Consider the following 21,584-nt stretch of genomic DNA (forward strand, 5'->3'; position numbering starts at 1 on the left):
CTTGATGATCTTGAACGTTTGTTTCAATGTATATGACTATGATAAGCTATATGTTGAATTAGGGCAATAGGACAGTCTTTAGGAATGCCTGTCACTCTCTTGGTGTGCCTGAAGTGAAAAACAACATTTCAGTCACTCCATGGAAACGAGCTCAGTTTTGCAGCTGGGAAAGTAAAATTCTCTCCACCAAAACGTCAAAGAGGTTGAATTCAATGACAGAAATCCTGCTGGGTGGCTGATATCGATGGTAACCTATGATGGTAACTGTTATGGTAACCTATTACGGCAACCTATTTCCATGTTTCATCTCACATATCTCCCACAAGTACTGCAATATCTGCTCTACACCAACAGCTCTCTGGGTGTTGTTACAGGGCAGAATAGGGAGGGAAAGGTTCCCATCTTGAGCTCCTCAGCCCTTGGGTGCAGCGTTTCAGATGTTATTTCATACTTAAACGTTAGATATGATGTTATAGGACTAAACGCTGGCAGTGGATTTCAGGGCCCTGAATAGGGGAGGAAACCCTGCCCTGCACAAAGATGGCCGCCCCGGGGGAGGGCTCATCACCCCTCACTCCAAGATGGCCGCCATCCGCCTGACCTTTTGCCCTCGGCCACCAAGCTGCGGTTGGGACGTGCCCAAAACAAACGTGGCCGCCTCAACTAGGAAGCGACGGGGGGGTGGGGGGGTGTCTGCCCTTACAAAAGATGGCGGCTGGAGGATGGGGGCCGGGCCTGGGGGTGGGGCGGGGGCGCGCCCGGCTCCGAACCGGAAGTGGCGCGGTGCCTCCTCCAGCTGGTTGTCATTTGGTGCGGCGGCTCCGGGCTGACGAGACGGGGCTCGGGCAGCGGCCGGGCGGGGAGGAGAGGAGAGAAGGGAGGCACCGGCTGCGGCAGCGAGGCAGGAAATCTGCGGCCGCTTTGGGGGGGTGGGTGGGAGGGGAAGAGAAGGAGAAAAGGGGGAAGAGACGGAGAAAAAGGGGGGAAGAAAAAATTAGAGGCGAAACGAGGCGGCGGAGGCTCCGCGCGGAGGGCTCATCGCGGCCGGCTCCCGCAGGTTCACCCGGTGCCCCCGCTCCCGGCGCTGTCTCCCGCGGAGCCTCCCTCCCTTCTTCCCTTCCTCCCTCCGCCGCCGCCCGGAGGAGGCAGCGTCCCCCAGCTCCCGGCTGCTGTACATGAGGGGGAAGGCAGCCCGCTTGGAGCCCAGAAGACGTGAGGAACGGGAAGGACTGCACCGAGGAACCGCCGGACCCCACGCCCCGGTTAGTCTGCGGGGCCCCTCGTTACGCGGCGCCCAGCGGCCGAACCCCCGTCCCGTCATCATCATCACCGGGTGATTTGGGAGAACCGGTTAAACACCTTCCATGGGGGAGAGAGGAGCCCGGCCCCCCGCCGCCTGCACCTTCCCCTCCCTGCTGGAGGCTGCTCCTTTCCTGAGGTAAAAAAAAATAACAACGACAGCAAAAAAAAGAAAAAAACGATAAAAAAACCCTCCCGACAGACAGACGGACTCTCGCGGGGTGGGGGACACCCATAGCCGGGCCTGGGAGCCCACGGATCTGGGTGGAAGGAGCGAACCCGGCACCTCGAACACCCTCCGGCAGCACAGAGAGCGAGAAAACCTCCTTCCCTTTCCTCCTGCGCAGCTCGCTGTCCCCCTCCCTTCCCCTTTTCCCGACCGCTGAATGCTGATTTCTGAAATGAAAATCCTCTCCGAGTAACCAGGGCTCGTCTGAAGGACATGCAGATATCGGATCACAAATAAGAAGTGAGTCTGGCGATCTCAGCGACCCAACCCAAAAGGAGCAGCAGCATCGATAATCCACCCTTCTCCTTCTCAACTCACTCCCCACCCAGCGCACACAGAATACTAATTTCCTTAGATAAGATCTTACCCCTTTAAAACGACACACATACACACATACACACACACAGAGTGTATATTATTTCTACACAGAATAGGTTAAACCCAGCAGCACAGTAAAAAGCCTCCTCTGCAACTCACCCCCTCCCCTCCTCACTGCTCTGAATGCTGAAATCCTGAGGTAAATCTTTTCTCTTACCCACAGCAAAGACTCTTTTTGAAACAGGACACAAATATATATTAGATTATAGAGATGTATTAAATTATTCCAGATTTAAATCTATTTTTTTGCTGCCAAGGGGTCGGGGGACCAGACGTCATTGTATATTATTTTTTTTTTTTGCTCTTAACTCATTTATGGGCAAGTCAAGGCTGCTGAGGAGGAAGAAAACAGGATAGTTAGAATCTCTTTATCCTTATTTCCCTGAAGCTTTTGTCAGTCATTGCTGTGCATTTCCTTTAGGAAAGAAAGGAAACCTCTTATTTTGTGAACCAAAGATTTATTTTTCTCCCTTTCTCCTGGCTGAAGGGAGGAAGTGGGCACCAATTTACGCATTTGAATAGTTGAAGAGATCTATCTTTTGCATAAAAAAAATAAAATAAAAATAAAAATCTATGATCCAAATCTGAGATAAATTTGCGTGGAGGGAGAAACTGGAATATCTAACTAAAAACAGGCTACTTGCTAATATCTCCTTAGAAGAGGAGGAGGTAAACACTAAACATCAACTTGTTCTTGCAGGGAAGATTCAAACCCTAAGTATAATAAATGGGGGATTACGGGTTTGGAGTGTTAGTGCAAAACAACACTGGGAATAAGTCAGCTTTTCCAGTCAGATTTCATCCGCATCTGCAGCCTCCACACCATCATCAAAATGCAACCCCCAGCCCTGCTGCTTTTATAAATAATAACACAGCTGCCAATGGCAGTAGTGCTGGGTCAGCTTGGCTCTTTCCTGCTCCAGCTGCCCATAATATTCAGGATGAGATTCTGGGGTCAGAAAAATCTAAAGCTCAGCAACAGGAAAAGCAAGAGTCCCTAGAAAAACAGCAACTTTCCCCCAGTCAAAGTCAGGAAGCAGGCATGCTCTCTGAACCCGAGAAAGCTAAAACTGAAGAGAATCAGGGCGATAATTCTTCGGAGAATGGCAATGGAAAGGAGAAAATAAGAATAGAATCGCCGGTGTTAACAGGATTTGATTATCAAGAGGCTTCAGGGCTCGGTACTTCGACACAGCCCTTGACATCCACCGCATCTTCTCTGACTGGTTTTAGTAACTGGTCTGCGGCAATAGCTCCTTCTTCTTCTACAATAATCAATGAAGATGCAAGTTTTTTTCACCAGGGAGGGGTCCCTGCTGCCTCAGCTAACAATGGTGCTCTGCTGTTTCAGAATTTTCCACATCACGTCAGCCCTGGCTTTGGGGGCAGCTTTTCCCCTCAAATCGGACCCCTCTCTCAACACCACCCTCATCACCCCCATTTTCAGCATCATCACAATCAGCATCAACAACAGAGGAGGTCTCCCGCAAGTCCTCACCCGCCGCCATTTACGCATAGAAATGCTGCTTTTAATCAGTTGCCTCATCTGGCTAATAATCTAAACAAGCCACCTTCTCCATGGAGCAGCTACCAAAGTCCATCGCCTACACCGTCTTCATGGAGCCCTGGTGGCGGTGGATACGGTGGGTGGGGTGGGTCCCAAGGTCGAGACCACCGCCGGGGACTGAATGGAGGGATAACACCCCTGAACTCCATCTCGCCATTAAAGAAGAATTTTGCCAGTAATCATATCCAGTTGCAGAAATATGCTCGACCCAGCTCAGCCTTTGCTCCGAAATCATGGATGGAAGACAGCTTGAATAGAGCTGACAATATTTTTCCTTTTCAGGTGAGTATGTTCTATTCTACCCGTAAGGAAAATAACACATGACTGCATTAAAATACCATATAGAGAGGGTGGAATGGGGGTTTGAATAATACACTACGATTGTGTTACTTCTGTGTTTGCAGCTAAAAAAAGCCACACGGTTAACTTGAAATGCCACAGTGTGAATTACGCTGGGCTGTGAATCATGGTGTTTGTTTTTTTAGCAGTGGTGATCATATAAATATCTATTTCCCACCATACATCTCCGATTAACCAGTTTCCTTCAGCTTAATACTTAATGTTAAGAAGTAACCGAGGAACAAATCTACTTGTAAGCAGCACGTATATCCACTAAGAGGAGTAAGGAGAACAGTGCTGCCTGATGAAGTGTGAGAGATCTGGGGCCTTCTGAAGTATTTGAAAACACATTACATCCGAGAAAAGGATTATGTGATTGTATTTTATATTAGATAATCTCACAGGCTTGTAGCTCAGTGTAGTTTTTGTGGCATTTTGGGGGGAATAATCCTTTAACATGATGATGATCAGCACATTTTGCTTTCCTCAGCAGTAGATTTTAGTTGCAGGCCGTTAACTCACAACCCAAAATAGATCTGGATGATTGTCAGGTGGTGGTCTCCTATATTTTCACATGGTCTCATGGTGACAGCAGACAGGTTGTGTGACACTTCAGCCCCTCCTTCTAGCCTGACTTTTTATGAGTTTGAAATGAGCTGTATAATGTTGAGTCTGGCCTGCAGTAAAATGTAAAGCTCTTCATCTGACCACTCATCAAAGCTTGTTGTTTTTGTTTTCATTTTTTTCTCTCTGTGTGTATACACCTTTTGTGAAGTCCTTTAAAGTGGGTTCCAAAGACTGTGAGTTCTTTTACATGGAGTGGGTTGCTTTTAAAGGCCTTCAAACGAGGGCAAAAGTGAGAATTTCCAAAGGATTGCAGTGCTGTTAGCCATGGTGTAAGAAGCAGAGTGACCTACTGTAAAATAATCTGAAAGATTTTAGATAAGAACGGTACAATATGTCTCATGTTCTAAACCACCTGAGCGATATAAATGCATGTAATAATGACACTGTGGATTCAGATGTAGGAGCATTCAGTTCTCCTTAGTAAACTGTTCAGTTTCTGTTTGGTTTGCAGGGCCAGTCTATGCAACCTTCAGACAACCGAGCAGCTGCTGACAATAACTTTCCATTAGAGACCTTTCTTTCTGCTGCAGGGCTGGCTGGTTCAATATCAGGTAGAGCCCATTTAAATTTAGAGCGCATAGTAGCATTTGATGTTAATATCAGGATTTGTAATTCGTATAATGAACCTGTGTCCAGCAAACTGAATTTATACTCTGAAACCATTAGAAAAAGGGGCACAGCTGGAGTCGGTCTTTTTTCAGCCTCACTGCAGCATGACTTGGCTCGCAGTTTAATTCATTCTTTACCCTGACACGTAGCTGATGCGCAGAGTGACAGAATGAGATCAAGCGTGTCCTTGCTGCTGCGTGTAGGGCCCAAATGTATGTGCACCAATAGAAACATGCTTGGTTTGACATCAAGGAAATTTCAGCTAAGTGACAAAGTCAGCCTTGACTTTTGGGTTGTGTTCTGAACATAAAATCTCCAACACGCTTATTTTGATCATAGTAAAGAAATAATTTTTGTGTGGCCCGTTGGTATCTGTTTACATGAATGCAGAAATGAAGCTGTACATGTCAAGACCGAGTCTGACGCTTCTTCATGCCAGGAAAAGGAGAAGTGTTGGAGTGAAGTGCTTTCCAGTCTGTTGCTATCGCTTCTGTGAAGAAAAGGGCAGGGCAGCAGAGCAGGACTTCATCACCGCAGACCCATAAAGATGCTGATTAATTCTGAAGCCATCTTGGACAAAATGCTTCTTACAACTTCTTTTTTTGTGTGTGCAGAATCTTCAGCTCCTGTGGTTGCTTTGTGCTTTCTGTTTTATGTAAGGAGTAAGTTGTTCTACTTATTGTATATTTGTGTTCATGCTTATATACATTGATGCAAACTAACCTCAATGATGCAATCATGTACTGGTCAAAGCTATTTTGTTACTGGAATCTTCTTGGATTCCTATTTAGGAAATAATTGAAAGCTGTCTTTGCTGCAGCAGCATAATGGGGTAATTTGATACAACTATCCCTTTCATTCAATATTTATGTTTTGCTGCTTAAATCATTAACAAGTGTTGCTGCAGCCTAGTGAAAATGAGTTTCTTTAGAAAGCAAGCTGTAAACCAGCAACTGCAGATAGTTGGGGATCTCTTTTTTTCTACCCAAAGGTTGTCTTTACTCCGAAGCTCAGGGAAGCACAGAGGTCTATGTTTAGATGCAAATCTTAGGGTAGCCAAGTGCAAGTGCTGATTTCCAATTTGGAGAGGAAGCCAAGGCATAATGATGTCCCCATCAGCCACCGATGTGCACTGCTGCTCACTTGAAAAACGTCTGACTTCTGAGATGAAATGGGCATTCCAAGCAGCGCAGATAGAAGGAAAATCCTGTGTTGATCTGCTTGCTAATCCTACATTTTGGTGGTAGCTTGCTTGGTGTTTGAGAGTTACCTATAAACCACCGTGTTGCTTGTTGTATGTATTCTTTATTTGGTATTCTGTCTCATAACGCTTCCAAAGTGACACATCTGTAGGAACCTCGTCTTGCAGAGATGGAACTTGAAGTGAGGTTACAGAAGAGACTTCTACCAAATGTGTTAATGAAATTAAGTGTTGATATTGTGCTTTAACCGCTGGGCAGCCTTCCCCCTTCAAAGAGCTTTTGAAAAGAGAAAAGCCATTGTTCTTTGTGTGTTGGTTTGAAAAGGAAATGGTGTCCAAATGAACAAACGGTTCCTGAATAACAAAAAATAGTTGCGTGTTTTTGGGCTCAGCAATCTGCCCTGGGAATTAATACATGACAATATCTTTAACCTGTGACTGTTGCATCTTAAAGTCCTGATTTTTAAAATTATTCCTTTTATTTCCCTCCTCACAGCACTGAGAAACTAAATGTTCAGTAATTGCATTTTGCTGCAGCATCGCCCTCAGGATTGTTTTGGCTTTTCCTTTTGCTGTGTGCTCGCACTTCCTCATGAGAGTGGAACATCCTGCCTGTTACGCAATGCATAAATCTTGCTTTGATAGGAGCTTCCAGGTTTCCAGATCTCATCTTCCAATGTGCAGGGATGTTTTTTAAATCGCTCTTTGAAGGCGAGTTAAGCAATAGAGTTCAACTTTCTGTGCAAAATAATTTAGAATAATTCGTGTTTCTTCCCGGAATTGAGCTCGACAACAACTGCTCGTTTCAAAGAATTTCATGCTGGAGAGCACTTCATCATATCCACTTGTTCAAAACTGTTTTTTCCTTTCTTCTGAGGTGGCTGGTTTCCAGGTACATAACCCCTTCCAAATCCACCGAGGGGCTGTGCCAGAGGGACTTTCTCTTCCTTCAGTCTGATACGGAATGTTTGAGAAAACACATACGTGATTACAGACTGTGTTTTAATTCTCAGCTCTACGTCATGGTTTGTTTGCCCATAGAAATGGGTTGATTCAAGAAGTGCATTAAAGCAAATGTGCAGGAATTTGGAATTGAAAAAAAAAACACAACAAAAACCCTCTTGAATACATTTGCCAATCTTTTTTCTTGAAGGAACTTTGCAAGTAAATTTCTTTACCATGCCTCTTTCATATTTGCTCTTTGTAGTTGAGGAGCCTTTCCATAAATCACGATGGCTGGTTGCATAAAACGAGGCTGCTGCTTTTGCAGAGCTTTGTCGGATTTTGTTCTCGCTTGCAATGATTCCAGGAGATTTCAATTTATCATTTTAAAACAGGTTCAATACTCAAAGTTGAATTTTGAAACGTCGGTTCCCCCATTTTTCAATGAGACCATCAGCTGGGTAGTAATTAGTGTTTTGTGTGTTGTTCCCCACAGCTATTGGTTTGTGGAATTAGAGGCACTCTAATGTGGTACGACATGCACAAGTTAAGTACTGTGGAAGTTAACACTGTTCTTGTTTTATAAACTCACTACTGACGTTAATACCTCGGCTTTGGCCCTCCTGTGTGTTTTTGACCTCGGGGTTTCTTTTTAAAGGAGCTTTTGATAGGAGCTATTTGAATTCTGTTTGTATTTTGCAAGGATTAAAAGGAGTACTCTTATTAAGCGTTTTGCTTTGAAAATGAATTGCGTACTTAGCAGCCCGGCACAAAGGCTGAGAACACAAGATATTGTGGATTATACTTTATAGAAGGCACATTAAAAAACCTAAATATATGGCTAACATAGAGTCAGGCATGTTACTGGAGGTTTTTATGAGGCTCTGTGATTTTTAATGCTTAAAAAAGGGTTTGACGAAACCAGAAGTGCACCCTCCTCAAAACGTTCCTCTTTGGCGTCATGTCTTAAGCATTTTCTTATGGTTCCCTGCTGAAGCTGTAAAGGATGAGCAGAGCAGCACACAGCAACATCCTTTCAGGAAAAACCTGTTTATTCAAAGCCTGTAATTCACTGCCTTCTGGATGTGGAGCTGGAATACAGCATTTGCAGGGTGCTGGGAAGGAGAAGCTTATCCAGGACTATAATCAAGTCCGAATTTGCTTTGCAATTAATAGAGAAATGTGGAACCTGTATGAGTACCTACAATTTACCTCTCCCCACGCATCTTACTTTGCCTCAGACATCAGGCTTCTTAATTGTGGGAAATAGGTATGAGGCTTCAGTAAGTTTTAAGCTTCCTGTGCTATAATGAGGGTTGCAAATGTGGCCGTAAGTTTTCTAATTTTTGCAAGTATTCTGGTTTCACAAAGCTTTAAATAAAGCGAAGCCTCAGCTTTATGGCTGCGCCTACTTCATGAATCCTGCTAAGTCACCTTTAATAAACTGCTTAACTCAGTGCCAGGTTTTGCACTGTTATTGATTCTTCAGCCTTCATAGGAATTGTGTTTTAGAAAGTTAGGTGCAGTCTTGACTATCAGGAGCTCATAACTCGCCGTGCTTTACCTGTTGGACACTTAGGGGCCTTAGCACTGTCAGGCTCATCCTGGGAAGCTCTGAATGGAAACTCTCATCTTCAATCTGAATTGCTTGGGAGATCAGAGTACTGTGGGTACAGATTAATTGTAATGGGTCTGCACTTTACTGGTATAGTTAGACTTAGGTTTTTCTGATCTGTAAGGGGGATTAGGTATGGGATTTGTGAGTGCCAAGCATCAAATATTCACATTTAATTTCTTTTGTGTAGGAGCATATCCTATCCATTTGTATGTGCTTGGTACCGTTGTTTTGTTTGTTTTTTGTCGTTAAATGTCTTTGGGCTTGGAAAAATAATGCCCTTTGAGTCCTCTGAGGAAACAGAATTTGAGATGCACTAAACCAAACCTGTATAAAGCCAAGTTCTTTTGATCAATCTACGTAACTAATACCAGGCTGTAGTTAACTTCCTTTATCAGTGGAGCTTATATACTCCTCTGGATTCCAGGGTAGTTTTTACCCGTGTATCTTTTCTTTATAAATAAGTAAATCAGAGTACAGAAAGCAGCGCAGCTCCTTGGAAAGCACTGTGACTTTGTGAATCGGTCCATTAGAAGCTCATTGCTCACACTCTGTGTTCTCAGTGTTGGGCAATGTTGACTGTGCTCCTGTCTGTAGCTTAGGCTGTTTTAGTCACTTCAGGAGGATTACTGGAAATGTAGAGACTGTCTTCCTGTACCCATCTCTAAGCAGTTGGATCTCAGTGGGTTCAGGATGCAGATCCAAGGACTTTTACTCAATCCTCATAAGGTATTTTAATGCAACTGAAGTTTGAAATAGATAGGAACTGGTAATGTATGAACTAAACCAAGAAGCTAAACAACTACCAAAGGAAGAAACCAGCTGGAAATGTGAAACTGAAGAATCCAAATGCCTGCAGTGTTTCCTCTAAGGTACACCGATGAGCAAGGAAATAAATACTGTGGAGAGAGAGGGCAGCACTATGCTTTTCATAGCAAAATTGATTTCGGGCTGGACTAATACAACAAATGGTTCCTAACTCTGATCTCTCTAATGCTATTTGAAATGCAGTGCAATCGAGTGGAAATACTTCACCAGTTCTGCATCAGTAATCGGCTGTTCTGAGGATATGAAAAATGAAGAAAATCTTGTTGGAAAACAGAATTTTTTTTTAGCAGTTGGAACATAACTTCCTTGGAAATGGATCAGGACTCTAAGAGCTAATGGATTCCTGCTCTTAACAAGTATTAAGTGTTTTAAGTCCAAGATGATTGATTGTTGTCTGACAGAAAGAATGGCTCTCACAGCGCTGTCGATAACTACTTTAGCACTTCATTACTGGAAGTAGAGGACGTTGTGGCATTCTGTCCTGCACCAGAGGTGCAATTCCCTTTTGAATTCGCTCATTTAGGCATGATCTGTTTGTGCTGGAGAAATTTCAGCTTTGCAGCTGGAGTCAGGGAGAGACAATACATTTTCACTGCAGTAATAGCAGTAGTTGTAGAGAAGCAGATCAGATCCAGTGCGCCTTGAATTGCCTTCTTATTTGAACGGATACCTTCCACAATTGATCTCTGATCAGGGATGAATCCCTTAAAACATATCTGTGTTGTCACCTAGCAAACCAGACTGCTGCAGCTCTGCTACCTGTGTGTAATGCTTTGTAATTGTGCAGCATTAGAACTGATTGTGCGGATTTAGGGCTGTTTATCAGGGTAGTAATTCAGGTGGGTGGAATTCTGTGTGTCATTCTATGAATTCAGATTTTCTTTAGTTCAGGCTGCAATACCTATTTTATCACTTCTCTTTGCTATTCTGTCTCCCGGGAGCTGATCTTTGCGTCCTGACTGTGAACTCAAAATATTTTTGACACACTTTATCTGCATAGCGAGGAACACAAAGTAAATATTGGAGCTCTTAAACAAATGATTGGTTATTATAAACATACATCAGATTCGTATTCCCTGTATTCATATTCCAGTACACTGTTCTCTGTATTAGACTGACCTTAGTGGTGTATAAGCATGTGCTGTAGAATACAACAGTTTTCATGTTACAAGTGGCTTTTTCTTTTTGTTTTATATTAACACTATGTGGCCTAAACTGTCTTTGTATTTGCTTGCAGGATCGCACAAGGACTTTTGACATGCATTCACTGGAGAATTCGCTGATTGACATAATGAGAGCCGAAAATGATTCCCTGAAAGGTAAATTTAGAAGGAGCCCTTTTTCTGCAGTAAATAATTGGGAAGATGTGCTTGCTTAGGATAAGAAACTGCAGTTTTGGTTAGAAAAAGTAAAGCTCTGTTGTTCACCCTGGTGCATGTAGGTCAGCTCAGGTAGGCCTGCTATTTCAGCCGTCCCTTCATGAGGCTACTGCAGTGCATTGATGCTGGAGTGTGTTTTCTTTTTGCATAAAACAAGGCGAAACACAAACATGAACCAGTTTTTTGTGTAAATTGCCAGCATTGTTTTTAATAGATCCGATGTGTGCAGCCTGTAAAAATGATCAGCTTACAAATCTGAAGCAGATTGGTGAAACATAGCTATCAGCTCTATAGTATTTTCCTGCTTGATGTCATAGCTCTCAGACCTGGGGAAGAATGAGTTTTAGGTATGTCATTGGGAGAGCAGAGTATTTCTGACTTCTTAGTTAAAATAATCTCTTTACCTTTCTATTTCGCTCTTTATTTTTACCACCTTAATTGCAGAATTCTTTTTGCCATTGGGAAAAGAAAGGGGGGCAGCTTGAACCAACTTGCAGGTTGGACTTAACTGTTTTTCTGTTTTTATTTTTTGGCAAACGTAATCTTTCTTTGAAATTACAACTGACAAAGTACTCAAAACATTGTCTACACACTTGATTGAAGCCTGATTAGAAACTGCTTATGGGATGGATTCAGAAGTGTAGTTTCTCATTCAGTACAGTGAGTAATCTGTGTCAGTTTGAGGGTTAATCGTGTAAGTGAAAGTAGACAATCTCTTATTTATGCTCATTATCCAAGAATTCAGTTTTGTAACCAGTTGTGAGACCACTAAGAAACAAAACTAGACTTGTGGTTTCTAAAAGTAAATTTCTTTAGATATCAAGGCTTGTGGTGTTAATGAAATATGACTTGTTCTAGAGGTGGTTCTTTCTCAGACGACCAGCCTTTGATTAAGTGGCAATAGCTTGGTTCCTGCATTCTCCATAGCCTGAAAAGCAGCTCGCACATCCCCAGATCTGTGCCAGCATGATGAGAAGCACCAAGAAATACACTTTCCTATTGAAATGCCAAGGGGAGCTTGGTGTGAATAGAAACTAATAACAAAATGGATTCACAGAAAATAAATTCCCACCTTATGCGTTGGGAGCAGGCTTTTGTTGATTACAGATGGTAACAGCTTTTGTTTGTTTAGTACGCTGTCTGTTAAATGGCAGCATCATATGCCTCAGCATTGTATCCTGAACCAAGAATAGGAGACCTCATCTTCATCTACTAGGCAGGCTCAACCCAATTTTTAGCTGCTCAGGTCTGGCAATACAACACAAAGTGACATCGCTGGAGGCAAATAAAATTTCTCTTAAAAGTTTAATAATGAAGTCAGCTTGGTTTGTATTTATATTCAGCAACTAGACAAGGGTGGTTCTGTACAGTAGTGTGATATTTTGCTCGATTGCTTTGAAAGGATTATTAGCAACTGTAATTTTCCAGCATTTTTTGAGTGCTTTCCTTGTTTTAAGAATGATGGAATAAGTGTGTCAGTGAAGAACACAGGTAGTTCTGCTACACATTCATTACTGCTTGAAATTGTTTATCTCCTTTGCAGAGTCATCTTTGTTTTGTGTTGAGTTTTGTAGGCATTGCAACATGCTGATCAGAGCACGGTGGTATCAATCTGATTGTGTTCTGAGTGTTACTTCCTGAGCTCTGTATGCATTTTTATGTTTCATAGTTAATAAGTGTGTTGCTTATAGTCAAACATGCAGGATGCTGAACTTGGCAGCTGTTGTCTGGTGTAGCAGACCTGATATAGAAATGTATTCGCTGTAATATACTTAGAAATGGATCTTCATTCAAACTAGCATTTCTCATAGAGTGGTAATGCTGTAGTGATCATCTGTAAGCAGGGTGGGATTCCTAAAGTGAAGAAATACCTTTAACTAAATGAAGTGATAGAGCTGAGAAAAATTGCAGCTTGCCAGTGCAAAGTGCATTTCAACTCTGAAGAAGGGTTCACTTGGTTTATTTTTCCATCGATATCTGTTGGTGTAAGATTGTCTTAACACAGGTTCCCTCCTGTTTTTCTTGCCTTTATTTAAGCTGATGAAAAGGAATCCTTAAGAATTTTAGATCTGAAATTCCTAAAATGTCATGGATTCAGTTCAAGATCTCACCCTCCATTTCGAATACCTGCAGTTAGATTATCAGTTCTATAGGAAGATTTTCATTTTGTAGTTTAAATGAGCTATTTTGTGCATGCATTGCTTTTAAACTGAGGTTGGATACTCTCAAAAGGGAAAAGCTTTTGGATTTGAGACTTTAAAAATAGCCTGGACAAGACACTAACAACACATGCTGCAGAGAGCAATCTCAGAATGGCATGGAAATAATTCAGATGATCTAATAGGTCTCTCTGCTATCTTCCAAGTCCTCGAGAGGCTGTAATGTTGACTTAATGCGAGTTTAGTACGTAGCACTAATGCCACCCTCATATATTGTAGAGGAGTTCAGAGAGAGAAAATGTTAAAATATACTTTCACAACAAGAGGATGGACAAGACAGTAGGATAGTACTTGGCTGAGGTGATTAGCCATGCTTTCAGTTTAGTTAGGAGCCTTATAGTCAATGTTACTGTGTTGTCTCACAATACAAAGTAGTGTTTCCCCCTTGAGGTTCAAAGGTGAATCTTAACTACCACTTGTTACTATATTCAACCTTACCATTTAGCACTTCTGATAGGCCTTTTTACCATTTCTTTTCCTCATTCTGATGTATATTTTTACCCCTGCGTGAATCCTCTTCCTTTGCAGAGCAGCTGCCATTTCACTATGTTATTTTTATCCACGCAAGTGAATGTGCTGCATTCTGCACAGCCAATGACAAACTGCAGAAGCCTTTCCCCGGAGACTAATTGCATCTTCTCCGCTGTGCATTCGGCCTTTCGTGTGCTGAGCCTGGGATCCGGAGCCTCATTTTTGAATCTGGCTCTTCCAGATGGCAATTTGAGCATTACTGTAATAGTAGTAGGTTGACTAAATATTTCCTTGTTAAGTGACACTGAAATGTCTTTAAATACTTTATAGCGGCAGGCTGCTTTATTTCTGAAATACTCTATGGTTCAGCTCAGGGTTGAAGGCTTTTTGTCTGCAATTTGTGCAGGGTGAAATTGAAGCAGACCTGCATGTCTGTTTAGAGAGCAAAGCTCTCTAAAATTTGGGTGTGAATAGGTCGTTATCTGTATGAATGTGCATCATAAAAGGAACAACGAACCAAACAAGCATAAATATGCACAAAAAGAATTATTTCAGAGGTAGGGCAAAGTCAGAGTCTACATACAGACACCGGCAGAGCAAGTCAGACAGCAGCTCTGCATTTTGGAGGTGCCAGAATGATGAGAACTGGCACCATTTGGGGTTTTTCTGGCTGAACTGATATATGCTCAATTGTATATTTAAAGAAGTCATCCCCCTCTTTAATATTGCTCTGGAAAACTATTTCAGCTGGAAAGAAAGTAGGTGGGGATTCCACAGTGAACCTTAAAGAGTGTTCTTTGATCAAAGGGAGGAAAATTGTTTTGACAGCATTTTTGGAGTGTTGTTTCTTTTCTAGCTGTATGGATTATGCAACACATTCATATTGAGTAAAATGGGCCATTTCCTTTCCTGTGTGAGCCAGAAAAATAGTGAGAATCTGGCCCAATTTTTTTCTAAGGGCTCAAATAACAAAGGGTGTGATTCTTTGTAGGCAAGTGGTCCTTTATGTTTGCATAGACAAACTGAGCTAGTTTAAAATCTAAAATAATAGATTGTGGGTTTTTTTTTAAACATCTTCATGTTTTCATATCAGTGAGTAAAGCTTTAACTTAGTGGCTGAGATGAAACTCTTCCCTCTTCTTGTTGTGTGCGGTTACACAATTCGGTGCTGTCTGGAACTAAATGATGCTAAGGTGCCTTCCAACCCAAACCATTCTCTTTATTGAGCCCTGAATGTCAGATTCCTCTGGCAAATGTGTACATCTACAGCCTGATGTTGCAGGTGTCCTCATGGCCTCTGTGAGTGTCCTGTCCAGGGGGAGACATGGGGGTTTCCCCTCTGACCGCAGGAGCAGCATCAGCACAGTGTGCCATCAGCTATCTCTATCTAAGGATCACTCACTTGCAACACTGATGCACCCAACTTACCATAAATTGTGCAAAAAACTTCCTCTCTGCTGCTCCTGGCACCAGCAGGGTTTGCTGTAATGGTTTTTAGGACTTGGATATTATTTTTTGCATGGGATCTTCCTGAGTTTCGCCTTCCTGTAACCAGGAAAAGCTGATAGGACTTTCAGACTGAGGTGCACGTTAATGAAGAGTAAAACCAATTGTGGTGTCTTCTCAAGGTACCTCTGCACTGGATCTAATAGCAATAACCCACACCCTGCACTGACAGAGCTGTGGTGGGGAAACAGTTGATGTGGTTGTTTGCCATCAGCAGCTCTCGTTGCTGTTCTTGCCACAGTTCTCAGCCGGCCTAGAACGGAATTGCTATAAGTGCATAAGGGCACACTTTATTTGCAAATATACCTGATGTTCATAATTTTGGGGCAGTGTTCAATATTTTAACTTTTTAATCTGTTGCTTTTCCCTCAGCTCCTCTCACGTGTTGGTTGATACACTTTGAACTATTTGGAGCATACCAAAGTTCTCACCTACAAACAGTGAATCCCCCCTGGCAGTGGGAATTCTCAGCTCTGCCCTAAACCACTGAGCTCAGTTGAAAGGGACCCATAAGGATCATGGAGTCCAACTGCACTTGCTGCTTTCTTTATTGTTTGCTATAAATATTCATTGTACCACAAATACTACAAAAATGCCAGGACAGGGGTGCAATATTTCAGGTGTTATATTAGAAACATTTTTAGCAATTGTCCCAGATTATTAGGAAATGATACAGAAACGTTGTTTGTTTTCAGTTATAGGAAATAGCTGTTGGAAGAGCTGAATTACTGTTTACATTAAATTAATTCCTCCGGATTTACTGACGCCTTTAAGTGTTTAAAGTAGCCTTTTGGTGATGGCACTGCTCAGAGTTTGGGGAATACTTGAAGATATATCTGCCTCTGATAACCTTTGCATTTCTATAGAAGTACAGGATTTAATGATGCAGATGCCAAAGAATGACACATTTGTACCTCTGCAGGAGTTGGGGTGAAGGTACTCAGCTAAGCAGGAATAACACCACAACGTGTGCTGCCATCGAGCAAAGAGCAAGAGGGTATTAATGTAACCACCCTTTGAGGCCAGGAAATTCCTTCGCCTGCCATCACAGAGCAGTACAAATATCCCAGGGTTTTCTGATCTTGGTCCAGCTTTAAAATCAATGTGAAGACTCCTGTTAAATTCATTAGGGTATGAGGTCTATGTTTTTATTTTCTCTGGTCTTGAAACATCGGCCCCTCATCGTGTGTTCCCATCTCCAGAGCCTGCATGGAAAATTAAATAAAATACAATAAAATACATTTCACACTCCTTACAGAAGATATTTTCTAACAATTTACTTGCTGCAAGTGATAAGGCAGTTCCTGATGTTTAAAATACTGCAATGCAACAGCAATGCTGCTACAGTATTTAGAGCCGAAACCAGTGGCTTGATCTTGACAGGTGTTAAAGCCAAGTTGTGCTGAGTACCATCCCCACAGCCTTGCTAATGTGATTAAGATCTTTTCTAAAGTTTTCTTGGTTTCTGTTTAACATTTTTTCGGTTCTTTTTTCTTTATTATTATGATTTTATTTTATTTTTACTTTTTAAAGTGTTTTTTAGTCTTTTGCTTTGTTTCAGTGTTACTGTGCACCACGTGTTTTTTGTTGGTTTTTTCCTATTCTTTTCTGAATCCTTGCTTTGATAATCTCTGGTCTTTCCAGATTCATCTTCAAAGAAGCCTTTAATTTGGAGCTGTGTTCCATGGGTAGTTTCTGTTCATGTCTTTAAAAGACAGAGCTCTCCCTTCCTCTCCTCCCAGGCTGATGGAAATGGCCCTCCTTCATCTTTTTGCTCACTTTGTTTGCCTTTTTTCCTTGATGTTGAATCATTTGTTCCTTGAATCCTTTATTAGCTACATTTTACACGCTCTCTACCATGTTGATCAGGATAGAATTGCAGGAAAGGGGCAGAATGAAAGGGCTGATGTGCTTTTCTTAAACCTGAGCAGGAAGAAGAGAAGGGAGATTTAATGGAAAGGAGGATGAGTTTTGTAAAAAGAAAGCAACAGGTGAGACCTTGGTATAAATGGGGACAAGAGTTTGTGTAACAGCACTGCATTACCTTCCTATGGCTTGTTACTAGAACTCTTATAGTAGAGACAGTCAAGTGACACTGCTAAGCCAGCTGTCTTTTGAGACAGGCTATTCTCAAAGTATCTTTGCCATCATAGAAGGAGATCAGAACACAGGAGTTTAATTGGATTACTTGTTAAATACTTGCAGTTCTTGAGACCTAGTTTTACTTGCAAAGCAGCAAACCTTTCTATAATGCTCTTCCTTCATGTTGACAACTAATGTATCAATTCTATTGGACCATATCAGATTTCTAATAGTGGTTTTCCAGCTGGAGTTCTGCATACCTGCAACAAATCCAATTTGGATTGGTTTGTCTTGAAAGCCTGGGTATGGAAATATGGGAGCTGATTCTTGAATGCTTTTAATTTCAATGCTCTGCAGCACAGGAGACTTCAGCTTACTTAATGGCTGTGATAACAGAGTGTGATGGCCTAGGAGGAACAAATTAATGAGTGTACATGCAAACAGCTGTGCTGTTTCTCACATTTGAGATATCTGGTTGTGTTCCTTAATCATTCAGAAATGCTTTTTATTGGAGGATCGAAGAGGAAAACTAAGTTTGGAATGCTGTTTAATTTGTTGGGAGCAGAAGTAATGATTCAGCACAGTCCATGCTTAACTTCTGCTCCTCGATTCTGCTTTCTGAAGAGATATTAAAAGCTCCTAAAAATTTCCTTTTTTCATTTGGTGTTTAAAATTCAGAACAAATTACTCTATTTTTTTTAGGCTGGACATATATCCTATGTCTACTATCAGGTGCTTTATCTTAAATAAATAGATAATTCTTTTCCAGTTATTTCAGCATTTTTAAATAGACTTCTTGGGAGTATAAAGCTGTGTATTCTTTACCTGTTTTCTTTTGTACTTAAACATAAGACATAGTAAGAAGAACTTTTGATTAGAGGAGTCTGAAAATACATCCTGAAGTAGATTCTTCCTTACTCTTGGCTTAATTTGTCATTCACTGCAATGCAGATGGGTTGGCTGTCATGTTAGGTGTTTGGGGTTTTGTTTTCAGTAAATAAAACATTTGTTTTTTGAGATGAATAGAGCAGTCCTTTGCATGTCTTTGATGCCTGTATGTATGTAGGTGCAGAGGTACACAGAGCTGTATTGTTTAAGCTTTACTTGGTGAGAAATCCTGATAACAGGAGTCCTAGCTTGGCAGTCACACTGCATGGATGTGAGTAGAGTGGAGGGTGGGGACACTTGTGATAGATAAATGACTATAGCTCTATTTATAATAAATAGTTTTCCACTGTTTTGTAGCAATGTTATATACAAACACTGTCACCAGTGCACAAAGAGTCAGGGAGGTGGAGACAAGTTCATGGAAGCATCCATAATAATATCTTGGTTGTTATGTTTGATTTAACATTGTTGTAGTAGTGTTGCTGTGCTGTATCTAGGCAGAGGAAATAATGTGCTGATTCATTAAAAATGCAGTTTCTGTTTCTCTTGTTGGTTGGAGTGGGGCTGTCGTGCAGTTCTGTCTTCATTTTTTCAGATAAATTACTGGAAAAATTAGTGTCTTTTTTACAGTTACTGTAAGTATGAAAAATGGGGAAATGTTTTGTTGCAGAGACTTGAGTATATGTGTGTCTCTTCCCGTATTGTTTGGGACTGAAGCAAGAGGATGCTTAAAAAAGGAACAAAGCTGTCATGTTGCATTCCAGGCTGCCTTGTGATCATTCCTTCCACAGACAAAAATAAGTTGCTTTGAACCTATTATTGTACTTAAGGAACTCTGGTTTTAAATCTTGCAGCATGTTGGTGTGTGCCAGTGTAAGCTGAGCTTTGAGTCACATGCAGGAATCGCGTTTCAGGTTATTCATTAAAGCATGGGCAGAGCTCAGCCTGCCCTTCTGCCTCTCTTGAGGGTGTGTAAGGGATCCAGGAACAGTGCATGTGAACCAGAACTACAGAGGGGAAGGTTTGTGAAGTTTTTTGCATCTTTTCTACATGTTTCAATTAAATCAGTAGGAAGTTGTTATGGGTTAATAATATCTTATTCTGTCACTTAGTAAATAAATTCTGCCTACTGATTTTTAGCACATGGCATCCTTTTCTCTTTCCTCCTATTGGAAAGTCCATCCTTAGTGTGTATTTTGTAGCTGAGAACTTGTTTTGTTCTTTATTAGCAAAGTCATTGAATACTTTTCCTTCTCCCAGCTGCAAACTCTGCCTTCACCTTTTTAATTTTCAAGTATAGCAATAGCATACGTGTCTGGAAAAGAAATGCTGTGAGTTGTTCCATCTCATCAACTGGGAGATGCACAGAGGGAAAAGACTGGATATTTTTATAACTCGTATATTCCTTAGAAGTCGTGCATTAACATAAAGCAAAGCTCAGAGCCACCAGCAGTGGGGTGGCTGTTACTCTGAAACACACACACAATTCAAAGCATCCATTCTGCAGCAGGGGGCTGTGCTTCGTGATTTGCTTTTCTGCTTTTGTTTTGTTTTTTAATCTCTGACCCTATTGGGATTCCCGAAAGGGAAGGAAGAATTATTCAAGTATCGATGATATTTATGGGTTCCATTTAGATTGATTTACTATAACCCAGCATTACATAGTGGGAATTATAACAAAAATGTGAGTACCTTCTAGACAAAATTGTAGCTCTGTTTAGGATTTAAGGCAGGTCTGATATGGAAAAGATGGCTCTGCGTTATTCTGTTTGATGGCAAAGAAAACTTCAAAGTTAGCTTTGAAGCTTCTGTATTTTTTGTGAGGAGTGAGGCTGGGTTTGGTTTGTCAGCTTTCAGGAGGAGTTAAGTGGTTTTTGCAATGTGTAAAAGCTCATCTGTAGAGGTTCAGTCTGCATGGCACTGTGTTAGCCCAGTAAATTACCTGAGAGCATCCTCAGGAAAGGAATAATGAGAGGAATAGTGAGAGGGGAAGCTCTCACCCAAACCCCATTTGTGTGTTTAATAGTTACTTCTCATTGCAGTGTTTCTCAGCTTCTCCCTTGCTGACCCCCCCAGTGTTTATAAAGTTGTTAGAAAGTTGTCTCTGACCAAAGTATAAGATGTTGTTATACTGGGAGTCTGCTTTGGCATAGAAGTTTATGCTTTTGAAATGAAGTCAGATTCTATTTCATTTATTTTTCCATAATTAAAAAAGAAAGTAGAATCATAAGTGTTGCATGCATCATAATCAGTCCCTAACATGAGAATAAGAGACTGTGGTGTGTTGTTAGGTTGGAGTCTGTGCTGATGTAAAGAACACAATCCCTTCCTTGAGCAGCTTGCGGACCAAAGAAGAGTTAAGTACAGAACTGTACATGTGTTACATGAACCTGGACTATAGCAAGGAGGTGAGGATGAAGATACGGCCATCATTCAACTCTAAGCATTCAGTTATTCTGTTCATTCTGGAGCATTATGTTTACATCAGTACTAAGTATGAATGCTGACCTTTTTGTGTAAAACCCCTGCACTCAATGGCACAAAATACAGCTGCAAGTGCTACCAGTCTGCAGAGTGAGAGGCAGCAGGCGCTTCAGCTGTGCAGCAGTTCAGCTAGGATAAGATTTCTCTTAATATGAAATTACGAAAGCCAGAATCAGAGCTGGTAGATGGCAGCTAAGCTGCTTTCCCGGCCTGCCAAGTGAGCATTCTTTTGTTTCAGGGTTGTTTTACATTGTGCGAAATTAATGGCATGTGATGAGCTCTGAATTCAATGAGTGGAGAAAGTTTGTATCTGTACAGCACTGGGGTAATTTACAAGTGGCTCTTGAGAAACGTTTTGAAATGTCAAGTGCTGGTATTTTGTGGGTTAGAGGAAGCGAATGCGCAAAACAAGTTAAATGAGGGGAAAAAAAATATCTCAGTATTTGGTTCTCAAACCTTCTTCGGTGGTATTTGGCACTGGAAATGCTTTATAGCTGGTGGCCGAGCTGTTTTTTTGTTTTTTGCTGCTTTCCATGCCAAGAAAGGAGAAAAGGTCTCATTGTTGTGAGTGACACAGGTGGCAAAGCAGCGAGGAAGGGCTGTGCTGACCTGAATTGCGTGCACAGATCCTCAGTGGGAGCCGAGTCTGTGCTGAGAGCAGTGCTGCCAAGGGTGGGTGTTCCAAGCAAAGGAGTTTGTGTGGTTTGGTTCTGATTCAGGAACCGCAGGCAGGATTTTTATGGCTTTATAGGCAGGGCTGGTTTTGAAAGTGCTCGGCGTTTCTGAAACGTGCACATGCTTCTGATCTGTGTCAGAATGTTGGAAGGTTGCTGGTTGCTTTCCCCTGAAAGCCAAGTTTCCCAAAACTTCTCACTTTGGGGGCTATATGAGCCACTTGGATTCTGTGCATAGAGACATGTA

The 21,584-nt window shown here is 41.7% G+C and overlaps 1 protein-coding gene across 2 annotated transcripts in view; it reads left to right on the forward strand.

The window, feature by feature from the left end:
• The first annotated feature begins 799 nt into the window (after window positions 1-799).
• CPEB4 (cytoplasmic polyadenylation element binding protein 4) overlaps window positions 800-21,584 on the forward strand; it is a 36,401-nt gene continuing 15,616 nt past the window's right edge. Inside the window, exons 1-2 of one of the 2 annotated variants that reach the window (XM_015876194.2) lie at window positions 800-3,755; window positions 10,872-10,953. In XM_015876194.2, coding sequence (XP_015731680.1) covers window positions 2,634-3,755; window positions 10,872-10,953 — 1,204 coding nt within the window. In that variant the 5' untranslated portion in view covers window positions 800-2,633. The remainder of the gene's footprint in view (window positions 3,756-10,871; window positions 10,954-21,584) is intronic. The other variant, XM_015876195.2, reaches the window with a different exon arrangement.

Source organism: Coturnix japonica, chromosome 13, assembly GCF_001577835.2.
Source record: "Coturnix japonica isolate 7356 chromosome 13, Coturnix japonica 2.1, whole genome shotgun sequence".
NCBI lineage: Eukaryota > Metazoa > Chordata > Aves > Galliformes > Phasianidae > Coturnix > Coturnix japonica.